Below are 22,994 nucleotides of genomic sequence, written 5' to 3' on the forward strand. Positions count from 1 at the left end.
TCAAAGTCAACAATCAAGAGAAGACTTCACTAGAGTGAGTACAGAGGGTTCACCACAAGATGTAAACCATTGGTGAGCCTTAAAAACAGGAAGGCCAGATTAGAGTTTGCCAAACGACATCTAAAAAAGCCTTCACAGTTCTGGAACAACATCCTATGGACAGATGAGACCAAGATCAACTTGTACCAGAGTGATGGGAAGAGAAGAGTATGGAGAAGGAAAGGAACTGCTCATGATCCTAAGCATACCACCTCATCAGTGAAGCATGGTGGTGGAAGTGTCATGGCGTGGGCATGTATGGCTGCCAATGGAACTGGTTCTCTTGTATTTATTGATGATGTGACTGCTGACAAAAGCAGCAGGATGAATTCTGAAGTGTTTCGGGCAATATTATCTGCTCATATTCAGCCAAATGCTTCAGAACTCATTGGACGGTGCTTCACAGTGCAGATGGACAATGACCCAAAGCATACTGCAAAAGAAAGCAAAGAGTTTTTTAAGGGAAAGAAGTGGTATGTTATGCAATGGCCGAGTCAATCACCGGACCTGAATCCGATTGAGCATTTCACCTGCTGAAGACAAAACTGAAGGGAAAATGCCCCAAGAACAAGCAGGAACTGAAGACAGTTGCAGTAGAGGCCGGGCAGAGCATCTCCAGGGATGAGACCCAGCCTCTGGTGATGTCTATGCGTTCCAGACTTCAGGCTGTAATTGACTGCAAAGAATTTGCAACCAAGTATTAAAAAGTGAAAGTTTGATTTCTGATTATTATTCTGTCCCATTACTTTTGGTCCCTTAACAAGTGGGAGGCACATATGCAAACTGCTGTAATTCCTGCACCGTTCACCTGATTTGGATGTAAATAGCCTCAAATTAAAGCTGACAGTCTGCAGTTAAAGCACATCTTGTTTGTTTCATTTCAAATCCATTGTGGTGGTGTATAGAGCCAAAAATGTTAGAATTGTGTTGATGTCCCAATATTTATGGACCTGACTGTATATTCTTGTACATAGAAGGCAGTATTATAGTAGTTATATTCTTGTACATAGGAGCAGTATTATAGTAGTTATATTCTTGTACATATGAGCAGTATTATTGTAGTTATATTCTTGTACATAGGAGCAGCATTATAGTAGTTATATTCTTGTACATAGGAGCAGTATTATAGTAGTTATATTCTTGTACATATGAGCAGTATTATTGTAGTTATATTCTTGTACATAGGAGCAGCATTATAGTAGTTATATTCTTGTACATAGGAGCAGTATTATAGTAGTTATATTCTTGTACATTTGAGCAGTATTATAGTAGTTATATTCTTGTACATGGGGGCAGAATTATAGTAGTTATATTCTTGTACATGGGGCAGAATTATAGTAGGTATAATCTTGCACATAGGAGCTTATATCTTAAGCAGAAATATGCTCAGCGCATTTCTCACATTACTTCCCTCACTTTTCTTAGTAAGTAATTTAAAGTGCATCGCTTGCGCCTTCCTCCCAATGCTGTAGTGACCCGCCCGCCCGCTCTCTGTCCTCCATGTCTGAGAGGCAGTGAATCGGAGGTAAGTTGACCTGACTCTTCTGGGTTCATTTTCATGCAACATAAAACCCGCGTTTTAATCTTTCATGTTTACTCCAGTAGTAACTGGATGAGGATAACACAGTAAAGCTCTTCACAGAAAAGGTTCAGTTCTTTCCGGGGAAAAGAGTCCACTCTGTTCTCTGGGTGTTTATCTAATCTGGTTCTGGTTAACTCTTAGGGTGCCCGAGTCCATAATGGAAAGTCTTCTCTTCACACTTAAGTGCACTGTAATGCTCCGTTTCAGCTTTTTCATTCTGCGCCTCCAGAATCATGTATAACTTCTGCGCTAGTTACACCGACAGAGAAAGGGCTTTCCAGCCCTTTACTTGCAAAAGTAAATCAGATTTATGCTACAGAGAATATTAAAAAGCTTGACAAGAAACCAGTCACCCATCAGCTCCACTACAGACTAGGTTAAGTGAGATAAGAGCAGCACTGACATATCTGGCGCCACTTATCTCACCGTGGGAAATGAGAATGAATGAGTTAAATTTCAACCTGCCAAGCCTTTGACCCCATCCACCACCACGTTACCTGAGCTGCCCCCAATTATATATTTATTATCATATTTTTACCACATTCCAGTAAAATTGGTAGGATCTACCAACATTCAGCTAGTTTGTGGAGTAGAGGGGTTTGTCAGGGGAGTTAACAAAAAAACGAACACAATGGTCAGCTTAAAGGAACAGGATTTAAAAAGGACAACTACTTTCACGAGGCAGGAATATGTCCAGAGCAGTTGTCAACACCCTGCCCCCGCTCCTCTTGACAACTTATGCAGTATATTGCTGACATAGAGCAACAGGCTCCAACCACGGCAAAGTGAACTTGAAAAGGCACGATGGGAGTGGTAGTTTACAAATGGGAACATACTGTAAAATGTAAAACAGCTGATTCTTCTAACAAAAGTTCCTGAGCATCCGAGAATCTTACCATACCTTCTGCCACCGGTCGAGATGACTTAGGCATATTAATTTGAATATTGCGCTGCTTGCTGGGATCAGAGTCGCCTACTAAGTAATATTTAAAGGGACTGTTTAGTTTGGAATACCTATTTTCATATACATTTTTGGGAAATTAGAGTTAAAGGGGTTTTCCAGGCTATTGAAATTGATGGCCTGGCCTCTGGATAGGTCATCAATATTCGATTGGCGGTGGTCAGCCCAGTCAGTCAATCAGCTGTTTCCTGCAGTCTCCAGTGCAGCTCAGCTCCCATTCACTTGAAGGCAGGGTGACCCACCACCAAATGGATATTGATGACCGATCATGAGGACATTGGACAATGTCTACTTCTTAGAAAGGCACCTTGGCAGTGATCAGCTGTGATCTGTGGAGAGACCTGGTAGGAAGTGTTCAATTTCTATGCAGCGCCATCACAGGCAAAATGAAGTATTACACATACAAATCAATGGTCTGTTTGTATAAGACAGGACAGGTCCTCCAGAAAGAGACGCTCTTGCTAAATCGCTGTCTGCTCTGGCCAAGAGATGATCCTGAACAGAGGACCTCCCTCTATTAACTCAGAATTTACCAACAGGGTGTATGAAATTGGGTTTTATAAAGTAGACAACCACTTGGCGTTATAATAACCCTCATGACTATCTACGGTTTGCTGAATAGTAATGTCTGCGGAGCAAGGATTTGTAGTGACACCTTCCTACGGGGAGAGTATAGACGGGCGCACAGGCTGTCTATATACAGTACACACACCAATGTTGACAAGGAGAAAAGCTGTTTTCAGCAAAGGCAATTCTATACAGTGAGACAAAGACGACTTATCCATCCACACAATGCACCAGCTGTGGTCCCGAAACCAAAGCACAAAAGATGAAGCTTCCAGTGCGAGAGACATCCCAAACTTCCGTCCACGGGGTATACAAAGCTGCTGTCTCTTTTCTGCTTGGTCTATTGTTGTCCGGTACATGCAAACAGTCGAAAAAAATATATATAGTCCTGTGTCTACAAGGTAACCCCAGGGGCGAACCCTGTGCTCGGGGCTAAAATCCTTCCTATTTACGGTACCTATTTTATTTTTACGGTTACATCTGTCAAAGAGACCGAGAATTTCAGTTCTTGTCAGTCAACCACAGGAACTCTCACTGAATTGTGTACCACTGACGCCGCCATTTTTTAGACCAAATCGAGATGTAACGAGCAATTCTGGTGCTACTTTCACACTTGCTACTTTCACACTTGCTATTGTTGTTATTTCGGTATTGAGATCCAGCAGAGGATCTCAATACCGGAAGTAAACGGATCCGTTTTGATTTTGCATATCAGGAGGCATCCATTCCGTTAGGAAGCGGTTGTGTGAAATCAAAACGGAAAAAAAAAAACTAGCCATCACTAAATACATTGAAAGTCAACGTGTGACGGATCCGCTTCTAAAAAACAAACAAAACAAAAAAAAATTATCCATCAACATTGACTTACAGTGTTTTCAGTGCCGGATCTGTATTTTTTTTTTGTTTTGTTTTTATGACCGGACACAAAACTGTAGCTTGCAGCTGTTTCGTGTCCGGTCACAAAACGGAATGCCGACGGAACTGAAGACATCCTGATGCATCCTGGACGGATCTCTTTCCATTCAGAATGCATGACGACTAAACGGAAACTTTTTTTTTTTTTTCAGTATTGAGATTCTATGCCGGATCTCAATACCGGAAAACAACAACACAAGTGTGAAAGTAGCCTAATAAGAAAGTTTTTTAATTCTGTGTGGTCTTCCCATCATGCATCTGTGCTCAGTGTCGCCCCCTGCCGGTAAAGCATTATGTATGGTCTGAGAAGAAAAAAAAAGTGTAGGAATGGATGTGACAACTATTTGGAGCTCATTTCTGGATCAGGAAAGTGGTTGTCGCTCTTCAAACTGAGCAGAATATATTTTCTACACCAAATAATATAAAAAAGTGTCCCCATGGGCAAAGATATGGATTTAAAAGAGTAAAGAAAAAATATCACACCGAGTAAGCCATATATACGAAATATTGCCTAAATAGTAAAAAGGGCATATTGAGAATGACTGAACCCTTTTTGCTATTTTTTACCGTATTTTTATTTTTTTCTCTAATACACGGACGTCAAAAGCCCTCCAAGGAAGTTCTCGCTTCTAGCTCATAATGGGATTGGGGGTCCTTCTCATGTTCATATGACCTCAATGTCCATATACACTTACAGGGCATATAGACAGAGGTTGTCTTGCCATCAAAATCCTTGAAAACCTGATTGGAACAGCAGCACTCGGCATCCTATTCACAACAGTCTCCGTCCCCACTGGGGCTCCTAATATCCCAAATTTTCGTGTACCAGAGGCAAACCCTCATAAATATAGGGAGGATGAACAAACCTCATATCAATGTTCCTGTAATTGACATGTTTTCTGCTTTGAATTAGAATTTATGAGCCTATAGAATGGAGTGTAAAAAAGCTTAAAAAGGCATATAAACAGAAAAGTAACAACACTGTATACTCTCTGGTCGTCCTACATCCTTTCCCTATATAATGCCATTCACTGTCACATACCATAGTTGTGGGAGCAAGGACACAAAAGCACTGGAGATAGCAGAACAGTACATCCTGTGCCCCTATTTAAACATTCCTGCTCGATCCTTAGAAGTAAGCTCACACAGGAAGACTCAAGCTCGAAGAGAGGAAACAACACAAGCTCACTTGACACACTCCGTCATGTTAGTGGCATATACCTGGAGATGGGTCTATTAGAGATCACAGCAATGAAGACCATCTATTCATGGAAGTGCTTCTTCCTGTTGTTGGGAAAACTTAGCCTTTCATTGAAGAACAAGGGTCCTCCAAAACCAGGAATGTGCAACCCTCATTAAGAATTCAGTGAAATTCATTTGAAGGACATAAGAAAGTCATTTCGTAGTGAAACCGACTTCTGTGAACCTGCAAGAAGTCACAACAGAGCATGGACTTGTTGTACATGGCTAAACTCAACAGTTCAGGAGATGTGCAGTTTAGAAAACCCAATCCAGAGTTAACAGAAGGGCCCTCATGCCTTGGAGAGAGGTGGTTGAGCAGCTCTCACTCTGGAGGACTCGTCCTGTCCCGGCAACCACTATTTTAAATCTAAAATGTGTAATGCTTCATTTCTCCTGAGGTGGAAGCTGCAGAGAAATTAAGCCCCTACGTTGGTATATGCCTGATAATCGGGCATCTTTATTTGATGAAAGATGCCCATCCGCGTATGCTCGATCATCGGCCAATCGATTATATGAGCCAATTATTGAAAGCGAGCATGCTTTCCCGATGCTTTTTCCCCGATTATTGCACACTCTAATAGTTTAATTACAGCTGATCACTGGAAGTTAACTTGGTGATCAACTCATTGTCAAGGGTCCCTTGTAACAAGAACGAATTGTCCACAACAGTCTCATTTTACAAGCTTGATACAGATGCAAACTGTGCAGAGACCGGCCCAAGGATGGTGGTTCTGTAGGGCAGAGACCTTAAGTGCTTTAGCCACGATTGGACACATTCAATAGTTCTCCAAGAGATTTTCCAAAAGGCTAAAAAACATCTCCTTGCAGAAAGGATAGGGTTCTCCCAAAGGCGTACAATGGTGGGTAGTCAAATATAACTTGCCAGTGTCATCAAGATGCTTTAATAAGGGCCACGAAGCTAGAGAACAGCTAGGCATATAACAAACTAGGTATCTCCACTGAGGACACCATCAGGATCAAATCTGTTTTGCTACTACCACCTCTTTTTGTATCATATGGGCATTGGCCAAATGCCATGTTTGGAACTGGTTGATGGGGAGTTCGCTCATTGGTTCATGTCCCAGGAGAACGGTAGTTAGATTTATCTTTATTTTATTATAAATTTTATATATATATATATATATATATATATATATATACTATACACACACAAACACACACAATGGATATAAAAGTCTACACACCCCTGTTAAAATGTCAGTTTTCTGTGCTGTAAAAAATGACACAAAGATAAATCACTTCAGAACTTTTTCCACCTTTAATGTGACCTACAAACTGTACAACTCCATTGAAAAACAAACTGAAATCTTTTAGGTAGAGGGAATCAAAAATATAAAAATTAAATAAAACTGGGGATGTAGCTGTGTTCAGAATTAAGCAATCACATTCACAATCATGTTAAATTGGAGTCAGCATACACCGGCCATCATTTAAAGTGCCTCTGATTAACCCCAAATAAAGTTCAGCTGCTCTAGTTGGTCTTTCCTGAAATCTTCTTAGTAGCGTCCCTACAGCAAAATCCACTGGTCCACAGATAGCTTCCAAAGCATCAGAGGGATCTCATTGTTAGAAGGTATCAGTCAGGAGAAGGGGACAAAAGAATTTCCAAGACATAAGATATACCATGGAACACAGTTTAGTTTATCTACCTAAGCCTATCTATTTCCGGATCTCAGAATTCACGGTAATACAGATGGATTAGACCTTAGTTATTCAAAACTGATGGTCAATGGCTAATAGATGCTCCTATGCACATTAAATCATGTAAACCAGATCCCCTCTAGTGATTAGAAATGAGGTACAATGTTATATTTCAGATGGTTGCTACTGTTCCAGACGAACCCCAAAAAAAAAAAAAGCTTGTGATGCGGCTTGATGCTTATGTTTTTGGAAGTCAGAACATCAGATCTTAAAAATACAAATCAATCATTCTGATGAGAGCAGCTTTAGGGAAAAGTTATTAAAAGGGCTCTTCAATCTCCCAGTATAGCCTTATATAAGGATAAAGTCCTTGAAATTTTTTCAGTAGGATCATGTGCGAAAGGCCAGCCAGTAGGATTACTGCCTACACAGAGCAGATATGGACCTTGATCTCAACGGGGTATACAATACTAAGACACAAGACTTGATGCACCTGATTCTATTCTTGTACATCTATCTGGGGGTTCTTAAAAAAAATTAAAATAAAACCCCCTGACGACTTTGCTGTCAAAGTCCAACCCAAGGACATGATGACTGTAACTGTATACTGTAATCATGTAGTCTGTATAGTATGCAAACTGAGCAGCATATACCATTGTGTATGTCCGGGAGTCAGCATTTGCAACCTTCAGCTTGAAAAGAAAACTAAATAGGACAAGGCAAATGAAGGAGCTATTTTTGGGAACATTCATTACCGCAGCAGTAGGACGTAGCAGTTAAGATAAATCTGCAGCTTAGTGAGTACTGCTGTGTATGTGTGTAGACAGTGTCGGTGGGAGAATGAGAATTATGCTCAGTCATGTAGACATTAACCATGTCATGGGGAGAGCCATTTCACACCAATGGCAACATCAAAGTAGACCTACAAGCCTAGATGAATTGGATATGGCTCTTATGAGACCATGTATCCTTAACCAACCAACAAGACCATATACTGTGCAAATGATCGATTTAGACCCATCAACTAATGTAGAAGATGAGCAATAAAGTGCCATGAGATGGACCACATGCTGTACACTTCACAAGTTGTTTAGACCACTCGATGAGTCAATCTGATTTACCTAATGTGTCCATACACATTGGTGTAAAGTTGATCAAAACAGACCATTTTAACCTAAACAAATGATCGTTTAATAAATTGTTAACGCTTATTTTAGCTGACCAACGACAGACCATTTTCATCTGAAAAGAAGTCGGCCATATTTAAGATTTTGGCCCGATAGTCGAGTGAAAGATCTTTCGTCCATTGCCTGCTTTCATTGAACATGTATGGGCAGTGTGATCAACTGTAATGGCCAATATGGACCAAAATGTGTATGGCCCTGTCCTGACAAGAACATTTAACAATACAAAATGTTTAACAACGAAAATTTTAATATTCAACATAAATTTTGGAAATTTGGTAAAATTTGGAAATTTAACATAGATTTTTAAAAAGATCTGATTCTACCAAAACCCAAATTTTATTTAACTCAATTTAGGAGAATAAGGGACTTCCAGGTATACAGAGAATTTCTTAAGTAAATTCCACTAGAATCAAACGGTCAATTCAGACAAATCTGACACAAAATGAATATTAAGAAATTTGCTCATCTGGAATGAGGTAGCCAAGAGCAAATCAAAAAGGTCCAGAGATGTCTCATATCCATCTCAGCCATGACCGATCACTCATTTATATGGAAAGCCACAAGTTACTTAATGGGGAGAGGGGGATAAGCGGCCGCCAGACACCTCTAGCAGCAGGTTATTTCCTGCGAGAACAAAGAATCACACATGATGTACATCTCCAATATCTGCTGTCAGGGGCCCCATACACATACAGCAAGACCGCAATACAACGGGGCCCCAATCACATAAAGTAAGACAATTGGACAGAAATCAACAAACATATCTAACGTGTATGGAGTTGGACATTTTTAAAAGTCAGCCGGCGGCTCTCACGGATGGATCGACTAAAGGGGAGAAAGGTATGCGTCCATGTCAGACACCTAAAGGTGGTCATGCATCTTCAATGGCTATGGGCCACATGCCCCATTGGCTGACAGACATTCCCCCACACGCTCCTTACACACTCAGTTCAGCCAAGAGTCCATGTGTTCTAATTGGGGAGTGTGGAGTATGCCGAATCAAGCTCCTCTGGTGGCAACTTATCTCCGGTGAAATTCAACATGCTAGAAGGCCGGTGCCGGTTGGTTTGGCTGACTTTACCATGTGTATGGGCAGGTTAAGGCACTGCTTTAGCTCCAGGGGGAACAGATGGATTGACCGTACTGCTTTCCAACATGTCAACCCTTTGTCTGACGGCAGAAGTTGGGGGGGCTATCGTTCTGCTCCCCATACACATTGAACTTCCAAATGCGATTGCCGAAACGGCAGACGTATCCGCAGAGCAATCTGGTGTGACTGCCAATACCTAAACCTGTGCATGATTTGTACCAAATTTACAAATATCTATATGAATAAAATGGGTATCTGCTCTTTAAATTTAGAGAACATATCAAACCCTTTGAAAAGGCAGACATTTTAAGGTCAGAGATGCACGATGCACGGAATGTGTGTTGCACTTTGGCTCCTTCCCCTATAGGTAGCAGAAATCATGTAACGTTCTCCGATGCGGGATGACTGCTTGCCTACATACGGGCCCCGCGGGCCTAGGACACAGTGCGGCCGGGCATCGGCTCTGTCACAAAGTGTTAATTTCATGCGAGATGCAGAGGAGATCTCCTCTCGTCCTATCGCCTGGCAGCTACTGCGCCTGGACGGCGAACCCCAGTTGGTTGCCATGGCAACTGCTTCATCCCTCGCCCCGGTGAAACCCTTGCCGAGGAGCATCAAAGCAGCACTAATTTAGGTCCTGACACGAATGCGAAGAAAAAATAAAGCTTTAATGTCCGACCTTCAGAGCAGAGTGGGGAAAAGGAGGACATGTAAAAGCTCCGGCGAAGGCTCCGACACCACAAGACACCCGTCACATAAGTCATCTCTTCTACAAGGACAGGAAATGAGCAAATTAAAGGGGTACTACACCATAAGAAAATATAGAATATAAAAAACCTCACAAATTTCAAGATCTTTGCTTGCTGTCCTTCAATGGGGGAGATTTACTATTTTTTTTAAAAGAGATTATGGACACCGTATGCCAGTATTACATGGACACCGTATGCCAGTATTACATGGACACCGTATGCCAGTATTACATGGACACCGTATGCCAGTATTACATGGACACCGTATGCCAGTATTACATGGACACCGTATGCCAGTATTACATTGACACCGTATGCCAGTATTACATGGACACCGTATGCCAGTATTACATGGACACCGTATGCCAGTATTACATGGACACCGTATGCCAGTATTACATGGACACCGTATGCCAGTATTACATGGACACCGTATGCCAGTATTACATGGACACCGTATGCCAGTATTACATGGACACCGTATGCCAGTATTACATGGACACCGTATGCCAGTATTACATGGACACCGTATGCCAGTATTACATGGACACCGTATGCCAGTATTACATGGACACCGTATGCCAGTATTACATGGACACCGTATGCCAGTATTACATGGACACCGTATGCCAGTATTACATGGACACCGTATGCCAGTATTACATGGACACCGTATGCCAGTATTACATGGACACCGTATGCCAGTATTACATGGACACCGTATGCCAGTATTACATGGACACCGTATGCCAGTATTACACGGACACCGTATGCCAGTATTACACGGACACCGTATGCCAGTATTACATGGACACCGTATGCCAGTATTACATTGACACCGTATGGCAGTATTACATTGACACCGTATGGCAGTATTATATTGACACCGTATGGCAGTATTATATTGACACCGTATGGCAGTATTACATTGACACCGTATGGCAGTATTACATTGACACCGTATGGCAGTATTATATTGACACCGTATGCCAGTATTACATGGACACCGTATGCCAGTATTACATGGACACCGTATGCCAGTATTACATGGACACAGTATGTGTCAGTATTACATGGACACCGTATGCCAGTATTACATGGACACCGTATGCCAGTATTACATGGACACCGTATGCCAGTATTACATGGACACAGTATGTGTCAGTATTACATGGACACAGTATGTCAGTATTACATGGACACCGTATGCCAGTATTACATGGACACTGTAAGCTAGTAAGCACCAAGTTTCTTCTTGGTAATAAATGGCACTACAATGTGTGCAAAACACTATAATACAGTATTTTTGCTTATTGTATAGAGGTACTATTTATGCACTTTTTGACTAAAGTATTTTTTCTATGCAGCTTTTTTAATTCAGTAAAAAACTGTCTGTAACAAGCAGTGAAGGCCAATTTTGCGTGTTGCCCCCATTTTTTTTAAAACTTGTCCCATATGCAGTTTTTTTTTAATTAATAAGCTTTAGCTACAGACAACTGGAAAAGTCTAAGCTTTGCAGCATAAAAACTCTTCCTCGACATAAACCAGAATTATCGAAATAACCAACCTGAACTGCATGACACAGCCGGTAAGCTGTTCTGTACACGCTGACAACATATGAAACACGTGTGAATCCCAGATCTCTCTGGAAACGCAGGAACAATGAGTGTTACCGCTCTGTCATTCACCTGCTGACACTCTCCCCCAATGCCCACTGCTGATATAAGCACATTAAACGCAACGGGGCCCTGTGCTGACAGCAGGTCACGGCTCTTATAAAATGGACTGTTACACTGGAGGAGCACATACAGCCGCCCGCCGCAGCCACGTGGTGTGAAGCTTAGGAGGGTTAAGCTCTTAGGATAGAAAAAAAAGTGGTTATTGAACGGATAATCCAGCTGCTAAAACTGATAATATACTGCAGTCAGGTCTAAGCCCCGGCTATTATTTGGCTAATGAACAGAACTCGTTATCCGTGCATTAATTAAAAAAATTATATTAATGCGTGACATCATCACCTGGATCATGTGGAGGAAGCTATTAAAGGGGTTGTCTCACATCAGCAAGTGGCATTTATAATGTAGAGAAAGTAATACAACAAGGCACTTACTAATGTATTGTGATTGTCCATATTGCCTCCTTTGCTGCTGGATTCATTTTTCATTGCATTATAAACTGCTCATTTCCATGGTTACGACCACTCTGTAATCCAGCAGTGGGGGCCCTGCTTGTACAATATAGGAAAAAGTGCTGGCCGGAAATGTGGGAGTTCACATAGGCTGGTGCTTTTTTCTATAGTGTGCAAGCACAACCACTGCTGCTGGATTGCAGGGTGGTCGTAACCATGGAAACGAGCAGTGTATAATGTGATGGAAAAATTAATCGAGCCAGCAAAGGAGGGAATATGGACAATCCCAATACATTAGTAAGTGACTTGTACTAACTTTCTCTACATGATAAATGCCATTTGCTGAAGTGAGACAACCCCTTTAAAAGGGGTGGCTTTCTTTTCATAGGCCCTTGGCAAACCTTCTTTAGATCCATTTTCTGGTTTTATCTCCACATTGCCAACAAATACTTGTGTAATTTAACTATTAGGCCCCTTTCACAGAGGCGAGAATTCCAAGCGGGTGCAATGTGTGAGGTGAACACATTGCACCCGCACTGAATCCGGACCCATTCACTTTAATGGGGCTGTGCACATGAGCAGTGATTTTAACGCATCACTGGTGCATTGCAAGAGAAAATCGCAGCAATGCTCTATATTGTGCGTTTATCACGCAACGCAGGCCCCACAGAAGTGAATGGGCTGCGTGAAAATCGCAAGCATCCGCAAGCAAGTGCGGATGCAGTGCGATTTTTCACGCATGGTTGCTAGGAGACGATAGGGATGCGGATCCAATCTTTACTATTTTCCCTTATAACATGGTTATAAGGGAAAATAATAGCATTCTTAATACAGAATGCTAAGTAAATTAGGGATGGACCATGTGATGAGCGCACTGACTGTCATCAAAGGTCCTTTAGCCAGGTACTGAAGTAAGTAGAAAGAAGAGGAGATCCGCTATGCGATCAAGTGGATGGGGCGAGTTAAATTTGTTTATTATTTTTAACCCCTCAATGGACATTTAAGCAAGCAGTCTGTATTAAGAATGCTATTATTTTCCCTTATAACCATGTTATAAGGGAAAATAATAAAATCTACATAACACCTAACCGGATCCCGAACTTCTGTGAAGGGTTCGGTGAAGGGTTCAGGTCTGGGTACCAAACATGCCGATTTTTTTCACACGCATGCAAACGCTTTGCAGTTAAAAGGGAAAAATCGTGCATTTTCCCGCAATGCACACACACCGTGTGAAAGAGGCCTTAGCCCTGAGACCCAGTGAGCAGCCCCCATCTCCTCCCTAGATATTTCCTTATATCTTGAATCATGTCCTTACTTGTACTGAACAGGAGGGCACTAGAGAAGAAGCCGAGAAGACCAAATGTTACATAAAGGTTTTTTACGAGACATATACTGTAACCTCTGGAAAAGTCATCAGTATCTGAATGGTGGGGGGTCCGACACCCGGGACCCCATCCGATCAGCTGTTTGAGAAGGCACCGTCGCTTGCAGTAGCACCATGGCCTTCTCTCAGCTTAGCCTACGCCAGGGGTAGGCAACCTGCTGTACTCTAGCTGTTGTGACACTACAACTCCCAGCATGCAAACTTGCTTTGCGTTTCTCAGAACTCTCATTGAAATAAATGGAGCATGCCGGGAATTGTAGTTTCACAACAGTTGGAGTGCCGCAGGTTGCCCACTCCTGGCCTAGGCCATGTGATGTCACAGTCATCGGTCAAATGGCCTAGGAGCAGCTCAGCCCCAGTGAATGGGACTGAGCGCAATATCAAGCACAGCCACTATACAATGTACGACGGTGGGCTTGGTGTGAAGGGAGAAGGCTGCGGTGCTCGCAGGAGCGCCAGTGGCTTCTCAAACAGCTGATCGCCAGGGATCCTGGGTATCAGAACCCCCACTGATCAGATACTGATGACCAATTCAGAGGATAGGTGAAAAGAAAACCCTTTTAATGCATCACTGAACTTTCAATAAACTTTGCATTAATCAATAGTACAGTGTGTATATTATATGACTTGTATCTGGCAATTATTAGCAGTTTATCTAGTTTAAAGTTCTCCCATACATAGTGGGTGAAGACTAACTGCCATCCACTGGACACAGAAAGTAGAGGAAAATCTCCTTCCCAATTGTCTCACAGTCACTCAGAAGCAACCCGAGGATAATGGGGGACATTACACAGCTATAACCTCCCTATGTAGCTGTGCGGTTTCTCTTTGTCTGTGCCTGTCCCCTCAGCTCCTGCTCACTCCTCCACCCTCCCATCTCCATAGACTTGCAATGACACATGTAATATGATTCTCTTGCAGAGATTATCTGTCCTGGATGGGACATTCTTCAAAGTGAAAACCAATTTAGAGAGGGGGTGGGGGCTGATAAAAGGAGAACTAGACAGTTCTCCCTGACAAAACTAATTACAAAGTTTTTTGTGATCGCCTGTACTACTGATTTATGCAAAGTTGTGCAAAAAGTTAGTGTGCATTTAAAGAGGTTGGACAGCCATATGGGGATTTTAAACTAGTCCCAGGAATCTGTTATACCTAATCAAAAAATGCTAACCTTCTCCTCACCGCTCCGTTCTGGCGCTCTCTCTCTGGTCTGTGATATTCCGGTCCCTAACCTGGGGACATCGTGATGTGTCCCCAAACGATCACAAAACAGAGCCAGGGCCTCGGAGCGGCAAGGAGCAGGAGAGTATGATTTTTTGTTATTAGGTACAACACACTCCTGTGGTTAGTTAATGCCCATAAGCCTGGACAACCCCTTTAAGCAACGCTTGCATGAGTGAGCAAGATAGAGAGCAAGCGAGAGAGCTGTAAAAACTCCAGTTACATTATGGTTGCTATACTGTAGAAGATTTTATTTTTAGACCTCGTGACATTATTTTTCCCACAACAGGACCCTTGTCACCTTTAGATGGGTATCAGTTAGTAGGTGCACACTATCATGTGACAACTAAACGTGACAACTAAACCCCACCCATGGAGGGAAAGATTTTAAAAAATTTAAAAAACAGAACTGAAGCACCATGAGAGATAGCTAATACAAAAAAATTGTTTTTTTTTACCATTTCCATTTATCAGTTTTTCAGCCCGATTACCACTGGTGTCCCACAGGGGGACATCTTTATACAAATTATGTAATTAATGGAGTCTCTATTTAACAGCAAAATCCAATTAACGGACTTGGCCACTTACCCCGGGTGTTGGTTGCCATGTCAGCTACCTTTTGGAAGGCGTCCAGGAACGCTGCAGCCGCCACCACGGTGGTCCTATAGAGAAATGATGAGAGTTATCAGTTCACCATCCATACCTGGGTGACAACCTAGGTGGAAGCAGAAGAGGAGGCCGCATGGGTAGTCACCCAATTTTCTCAAAGTCAGACTTTTTTTTGTATTTTAATTGTAAATTCTCTCTAATCTACCAGAGCGAAACCAGATATGAATATTTTCGGTGCGGTCAGATTAGCAGGAGCTCATAATGGAGGACGCCAGGCCGGGCTTTCATGGCGTTCCTATATAACAATATGTCTAATTAAATGACAACGGTTTCCACTCAGCTGGAAACACAGCGGGAGACAATTCCAATGAATTTACAAGATGGAGCTTTAGCCGTCAGCAAAGAAATAGAGGTCACTGCGAATCTATTCATCTACGCGGCGCAGCATCTACTACACGGGGTTAATAATGTTTCCTTATGGAGCCAAAATGTGCAAATCCGTCAAATAATCGCTCATAATGCACAATCTGTACACACAGAGATGTAGCAGAGCCGACAGCCATTACCAGAAGCGCTGAAGCACAGTGTGGGCTTTTAGTCTAATATAAATGTATAGACTGTAATGTCAGAATGAGTTATGGCGAGCAACTCAGCGCTACCACACGCACATGGAAATGACGTTTATGGATACGCCAAAACGTATATGTTAAACAAATGCCATACAAGTAGCATCCGTCATCCATAGCGTCCCATGATAACAAAAAAGTATGCAGGTAGATTTATCAAAAGTGGTGTAAAGTAGAACTGGCTTTTAGTTACCCATAGCAACCAATCAGATTCCACCTTTCATTTTTCAGAGCTCCTTTGGAAAATGAAAGGTGGAATCTGATTGGTTGCTAGGGGCAACTAAGCCAGATTTTCCTCGACACCATTTTGATCAATTTCCCCCTATAGTTTAAAGGGGATACGATGTGCCATAAATGTCCAGCAGGTGTGGGTTCCATATGGGAATATCCATTTGACGGACATCTACAGTATATATTTATTTTTGGATACGGTTGTATGGAATAGTGTAGTGTATGCTTATGCTATTCCATATCAATACTGAAGTGGATCGACCAGATGGAGGCAACAAGGACGCTCCTATGGCCCAGTGTGGCTAATGTATCCTATAGATAGATGTGTGTAGCGTGTACTGTCAAGAGCATTTCAGCGTACACATGAAACAGACATCATGAATGTAATGTGAACCTAGCCTTAAAGGTTATGTACGACAAAATGCAAATACATGTAGAGAGTCGTACACTCAGCTCTGCTATATATGTGCAAATCGCAGGAGATTTTCTAATGGTAATGTGGAGCAGTTGTCTATAGTGACCAATCGGGTGAGAGCTTACATAAACAAAATGGGCCTCTGGAATATAGGAGCTGGAATCTGATTGGTTGGTCTGATAGACAGACAGATATGAGATAGACAGACAGACATGAGATAGACAGACAGACAGACATGAGATAGACAGACAGACAGACAGACATGAGATAGACAGACATAAGATAGACAGACAGACAGACATGAGATAGACAGATATTACAGTCTTATATTCTAGCCAATGGCAGTCGTTATGCCATATTGCCAGGCGACCTGCAGGTATTTTCCTTCTTCCCTGGTCCGCGCCGTCCGCTCTGGTGTTACCATGGAGACAGATCTCTCTTTTGTGGTGCCGGCGGAGTTGCTGTGCAGAGAGGAGTGTGCGCACAGACGTCAGCGGCAGCCCCCTCTCAGCGACCCAGTTTCAGAAAGCAGAGAGCAGCATTTTCATTGACAAATTGTCACGTCTTTTGAAGCGTGATGCAGCGCCGCCATCCTCCGTCCACCATACACCGCCGCTGCCTCACTTCTGGTCTGACAGTGAGGACACGTAGGTGGGGAATGGGCTTCAATAGGACAATATACCATGATGGATAGGGTGAAATGTATGTGTTAGGGTGGGTTCACATCACGTTTTCCCCATCCGCTTAACTTATACAAAAAACGTATACATTAAACGGATGTCTCAGACTGATGTCATACAGTGATATCCATTCACTGTAGAGTTCTATTGTAAAAAAAAAAAAAAACTATACTTTTTTTTTCACCGGACTCTGCAGGATACAAGAACGTAGTGTGCTGAGTTTTTGTATCCTTTTTTTTCTAAGGTATACATCAAATGGAGGCATAAAACATGATGTGAACCCAGCCTAAAGCCTCATTCACACGTCCGTGCTCAAATCCGGGAGAAGGTGGTCAGTGATACATCTGTGAAGCTGTCCGCGAAGGAGCCGTGTTTGGTCCGTGTGTCTGTTTTTTGCTTTCTGTGTGCCATCCGTGTTTCACTGACCCTGCATAGCTAATAAAATAATTTTCAAAGCATCTCTTCCTAATAATCTGTGAAACACGGAAGGCATCCGTGGCTTTCATGGACCCATAGACTATAATGGGCGTGATGGATCCGTGAAGAGGGACAAAATAGAGCGTGCGTTCGTGATAAAAACACTGACCCACGGACCGTGCTAAAACACTGATGTCTAAATACACACATTAAAATGAGTGGGGACGTGTGCTGTCCGTGAAACACTGACGTGTGAATGAGGCTTTACTGACACACTGAGCATACCATATTCATGTACCAACGAAACGCAGTATGTGTAAAATCACTGACTCCGCTCTAGAGACACAACATAACGTGGCCACGTGGCTGTGGTTACCATGAAAAAGGAGTGCCCTGAACCGACTGCCACTGTCATATAGTACCAAATCACTAACGCCACAGTGTTGAAATTGCACTGCCTATAGTGAACACATTAAACCTGTTATACAATGTGCAAATAATAGCATCCTAAATAGTACCGTCATACAATGATTAAATACTGCTACCATATAGTGGTTAAAGACCCAAGATTTAGACTTACCCTATCAATAATAAAGGGGATAAGTGTCTGATCAGTGGAAGTCCAATGGTCGGGACCCCTACAGATCAGAAGAATGGGGGTCCCTAAGTCTCCCCTGTTTGAATGCAGTTATAGTGGAGCATACACGCTGCCACTCCAGTCATCTCATTGGGACTCCAGGGACCACCACTACATTCAAGCAGCGAGACACGGATCTCCCATTCTTGTGATCAGTGGGGGACGAAGCATTCTGACCCCAAACGTATCCCCCTATCCCATGTTTAAGGGTGCATTCACCGTATGTATTTTGTGACGGACCCTCAAAAGACAGATGACTTCCGTGTAGCCTCAGTTTTTTTTTAATTGCAGACCCATTGACTTAATTTTGGTATTTTGCGGCCAAGTATAGGAAACGTTCTACCTTTGGCGAAATAGACACACGGATGTGGAAAGAACACAGATGTCTTCTATGTGCTTTCTGCATCTGTATGTCCATTCCACAAAAGACCACAGACCCACTGAAGTCAATGGGTCCGCAAAAAAAAAAAGACAAAAAAGGGATGTTACATGGACGTCATCCATATTTTGCGGACCACAAAATACATACAGTGGCGTGAATGCACCCTAAGGCCCCTTGCAGACGAGCGTTCCTCCCGTAGCGAGTCCGCAACGCAGCTCCCGGCCTGACCTCCCAGCGCTTTCTAGCATTATATGGATATATGATGCTATGTAACCCTTACAGTTCTGGAATGTATTGGATAACACTGGCATAATGCTGCCAGTGTTATCCAATACATTCCAGAACTGTAAGGGTTACATAACATCATAAATCAATATAATGCTATGTGAATCCGGTTAGTGCTGGGAGGTCAGGCCGGGTGCTGCGATGCGGACTCGCTGCGGGAGGAACGCTCGTCTGCAAGGGGCCTAAATCTTGTGATAACCCCTTTAAAGAACGCTGTACACAGAATGCCCAAATAATATCGCCATATAGTGCGCCAATAAAAGTGCTGCCGATTTTTACCCTACTCCCAAGATTTAACCTCTTTCATGCTGATTCAGAGAACCCATTGGGGTCTTTCACCATGCCTCCTATTACAGCCGTCGAGGGTTGTCAGGTCCTACGTAGTAGTTGTCAGGGCACCTGTATATATTTCCTCTGGGACTGGACACTTCCAAGCATGGGTCTGAAGGTCACTTTAATGCACATTTCTGTAGCTTTTTCCAGACTACTCACCTGAGCTGTGACTGCAGTTTTCCAGCTTTGTTAATAAAATCTTCCCAAACTGGGTAACTTCCCTAAAAAATAAAAAGCAAAAAGAAAAATATTACTCATCACTATCAGGCAGTGTACATCGTGAATTCTGAAAGTAGCCTTAGGCCCCTTTCACACGAGCGAGATTTCCGTGCAGGGTGCAATGCGTGAAGTGAACGCATTGCGCCCGCACTGAATCCGGACCCATTCATTTCAATGGGTCTGTGTACATGAGGCATTGTTTTTCACGCATCACTTGTGCGTTGCGTGAAAATCGCAGCATGTTCTATATTCAGCGTTTTTCACGCAGCCCTGGCCCTATAGAAGTGTATGGGGCTTCGGTGAAAAACGCATTGCATCCGGAAGCGCGGATGCGATGCGTTTTTCACTGATGGCTGCTAGGAGATGTTGTTTGTAAACCTTCAGTTTTTTATCACGCGTGTGAAAAACGCATTTCACCCGCGTGGAAAAAACTGAACAACTGAACGCAATCGCAGACAAAACTGACTGAACTTGCTTGCAAAATCGTGCGAGTTTCACTGAACGCATCCGGACCTAATCCGTCACGCTCGTGTGAAAGAGGCCTTAGTTGGGAATGGAGCGGAAAACATGAAGGAACTCAATAGAAAATCAAAGCACTGCCATAATACATTACAGCTTTAGATCTGAACAGAGAAGAAAACACACCGAAAGATAAACTTTTGCTTTACTTATCTTCTAGAGATCTAGAGATCTGGAGTTATTCAGAAGCCAAGATTTCTTTTAGAGGGGGGTTGTCTAAATATGAAGAGACTATTTCAGAGTCGATGGTGAATCGTGTACAATGGTAGTCACCAAGAGTTATAGGCAAGTTAAAGGATTACTCATGACAACACATTTTCTCCCATGCAGTCAACTAAGCATTGCCCAGCGCGTGAAATATTTAAAAGGGCATCTGTCAGCAGTTTTGTACCTATGAAACTGGCTGACCTGTTACATGTGCGCTTGGCAGCTGAAGGCATCTGTGTTGGTCCCATGTTTATATGTGCCTGCATTACTGAGAAGAATGAAGTTTTATTTAATGCAGATGAGCCTCTAGGAGCAACAGGGGCATCACCGTTACTCCTAGAGGCTCTGCTCTCTCTGCAACTGCCATGCCATCTGCACTTTGATAGGGCCAGGCAGTGAAAACTTGATCACACCTGGCCCCGTCAATCAAAGTGGCGTTGGCTTTTGAAGTTGGAGGCGATAAGGATTGGGCAAGTTGGACTTGAGCATGCTCGATCCTTTTGTTCTCGAGGAGATATGGTGTCTGGCAGTCCAATTCACAACACATGCATGCTCGACCGAGCCGAGCAACAATGTGCCTAGGAGGATCAGAAGAAAAAGCTAACAGTCGAGGAAGCACTCAGCTGACAATTATCTCATGTACATGGACGCCTTTAAGATCCACACCTATAGGCAGGTCCCACTCCTGGAGGATCTTCCAAAAGCCCAGCTTTTGCAGCAAAAATGTCTGGTCTGAGGAAACCTCCCCCACCAATAATGGCAAATTCAGTTGCTGAATGCGAGAGTGACAACCAGTTTCAGTGGAGTCCTTTAAGTACAAACCAAACACAATGCACACAGTACCGATGAAATTTAAGACACCAGAAAAGTAGGATCAGACCACCGAGCCCTTGATCACTCTTACTTATTTTTCGTGGTCCCTGTTTGGGGATGCCTGACGGTGGTGAAATCCCGTAGTCTGACATCTTCAGTTTCTGGGATTTTTACATACACGCCTGTGAGCAGTCACTTTATACAAGCAAATTTAGATTTACGAATTCCTTGAAAAATTGAGCCCTCAGCAGACAGGTCCCAGAGAGTCAAAGACCTGGGAGCAATGTAGTGATAGGGAGAATCATCAGCCGCCAAAACCCTTCCCACTCTACGGCCTTTTAAAAGAAATTTAATCCATCTCATCATCGGAGTAATTCACCTCGCCTCTTTGTGAAGCCCCGGGCTTCTTTCATTACAGAGGGAAAAATTACCAGGATTAATTCAAAGGTCGGAGCAAGAATCTCTCCTCGATAACAGATTGTTGTTCTGTGAACTTGGGACAATGACCTGCTTTCTGTCCTACAGTAACCGGTTGTCCCTGAATGACAGTTCACTCATGGATTATACATTTCACCCTGACATTTTCACAAAGATAAACTGAACTCTCTGCTGAAAAAAAAATGCCTTCTTAGCCACCAAAATTAATTTTGCTAAAGATGGCAAACTTATGTTCTCAGAGCTCCTACTTGACATTGAGAAATGCTAAAAAGAGCACGTTCAGCCAAAATATAGTCATAAATTAAAATGTTGTCAATTCAGCACCACACTGGCACCTGACTGAGGAAGGTCCTGCTTGTCTGGAAATGTACTCTTTTTACAACTTCAGGTCCACTAACAACTCACGTTCAAGATATCTCATGGTTTTCTGGTGGGTCCACACAAGGTTAAAGCCTAGATGTTTAAGTATCAAAAGCATTCTCAATGGTATTTCATCATCACCAACACTGGTGATCAAGAGTAGGTGCCTCAACATCAGCTGTGGAGCAGGTAAGTATATCTAATATATGCCCAATTTGTCCATAGTTCTGATATTCTGGCACCTTGGTGACCCCAAAGAAACCAGATTATTGAGGTTTTATTGAACGTGGCCCATAATAAACACATCATAAGAGCCCCAAATTGTTTTTTAGGCTGGGTCAAAACTCAAAACCATGAAGCAATTCGGAACAATTCCTTACACAAATACCTCCTAGCCTGAGAGAGTCCTCCTTCAATGCTGAGAGCTAAGAACGTCCTGCATGTGTGATGGGAAAGGCTACCAACAGACATTGCCAATTTTTGCCTCACATTGTGATTTGCAAAACTTTTCAAATCTTGTGGAACCAGTCAACGTTATGGCTACTTTGACAAGGTCTACTTCAGTGGTCTTCAAGCAGATACTTGGGGGGGGAGGGACGATACAGGCACTTCCAAATCATAGACTATGGCCATACCGCCATAAATACACTTTTTGACTTTATTGTATCTGGTGATAACAAATTGTCCACCTGTTTCTATGGAAAAAAAATTGCATACGGTCTAAAGAAAGAGCCATTCAAAAATTAAACTTCTCCAGAAGAAGGCGACCGGTGGCAGCAAACTAACCGCTGGGGGTCATTTACAGAGTTAAATAAAGCAAAGAAAAACACTTTGACATTTCACGCTAGGAAAGAGAAACACACCCTAGCTGGTGGCTACAGACTCAGCATCTCCAGGTGAGACAGACTCACATAGAAGCCTAGTACGCCATCTATGAATCATAGATTAATCTAAAAAAAAAGTATCCAAAAGATATTTTTGGTCATGCTCTAGTTGGATGTGACGTAAGAGATGCAGTGAAGCCACAAATAAATAGCATACTGTAGAATTCAGGACCTAATAATAAGACGTCAAAAAGTTCCTTGACATTTCAGCA

At 42.7% G+C, this 22,994-nt stretch overlaps 1 protein-coding gene across 1 annotated transcript in view; it reads right to left on the reverse strand.

Moving 5' to 3' along the window:
• MTSS1 (MTSS I-BAR domain containing 1) overlaps window positions 1-22,994 on the reverse strand; it is a 121,824-nt gene that overhangs the window by 81,434 nt on the left and 17,396 nt on the right. Inside the window, exons 2-3 of the mRNA XM_044295372.1 lie at window positions 19,502-19,563; window positions 15,316-15,389 (exon numbers count right to left, since the gene is read on the reverse strand). Coding sequence (XP_044151307.1) covers window positions 15,316-15,389; window positions 19,502-19,563 — 136 coding nt within the window. The remainder of the gene's footprint in view (window positions 1-15,315; window positions 15,390-19,501; window positions 19,564-22,994) is intronic.

Source organism: Bufo gargarizans, chromosome 5 (genome assembly GCF_014858855.1).
Source record: "Bufo gargarizans isolate SCDJY-AF-19 chromosome 5, ASM1485885v1, whole genome shotgun sequence".
NCBI lineage: Eukaryota > Metazoa > Chordata > Amphibia > Anura > Bufonidae > Bufo > Bufo gargarizans.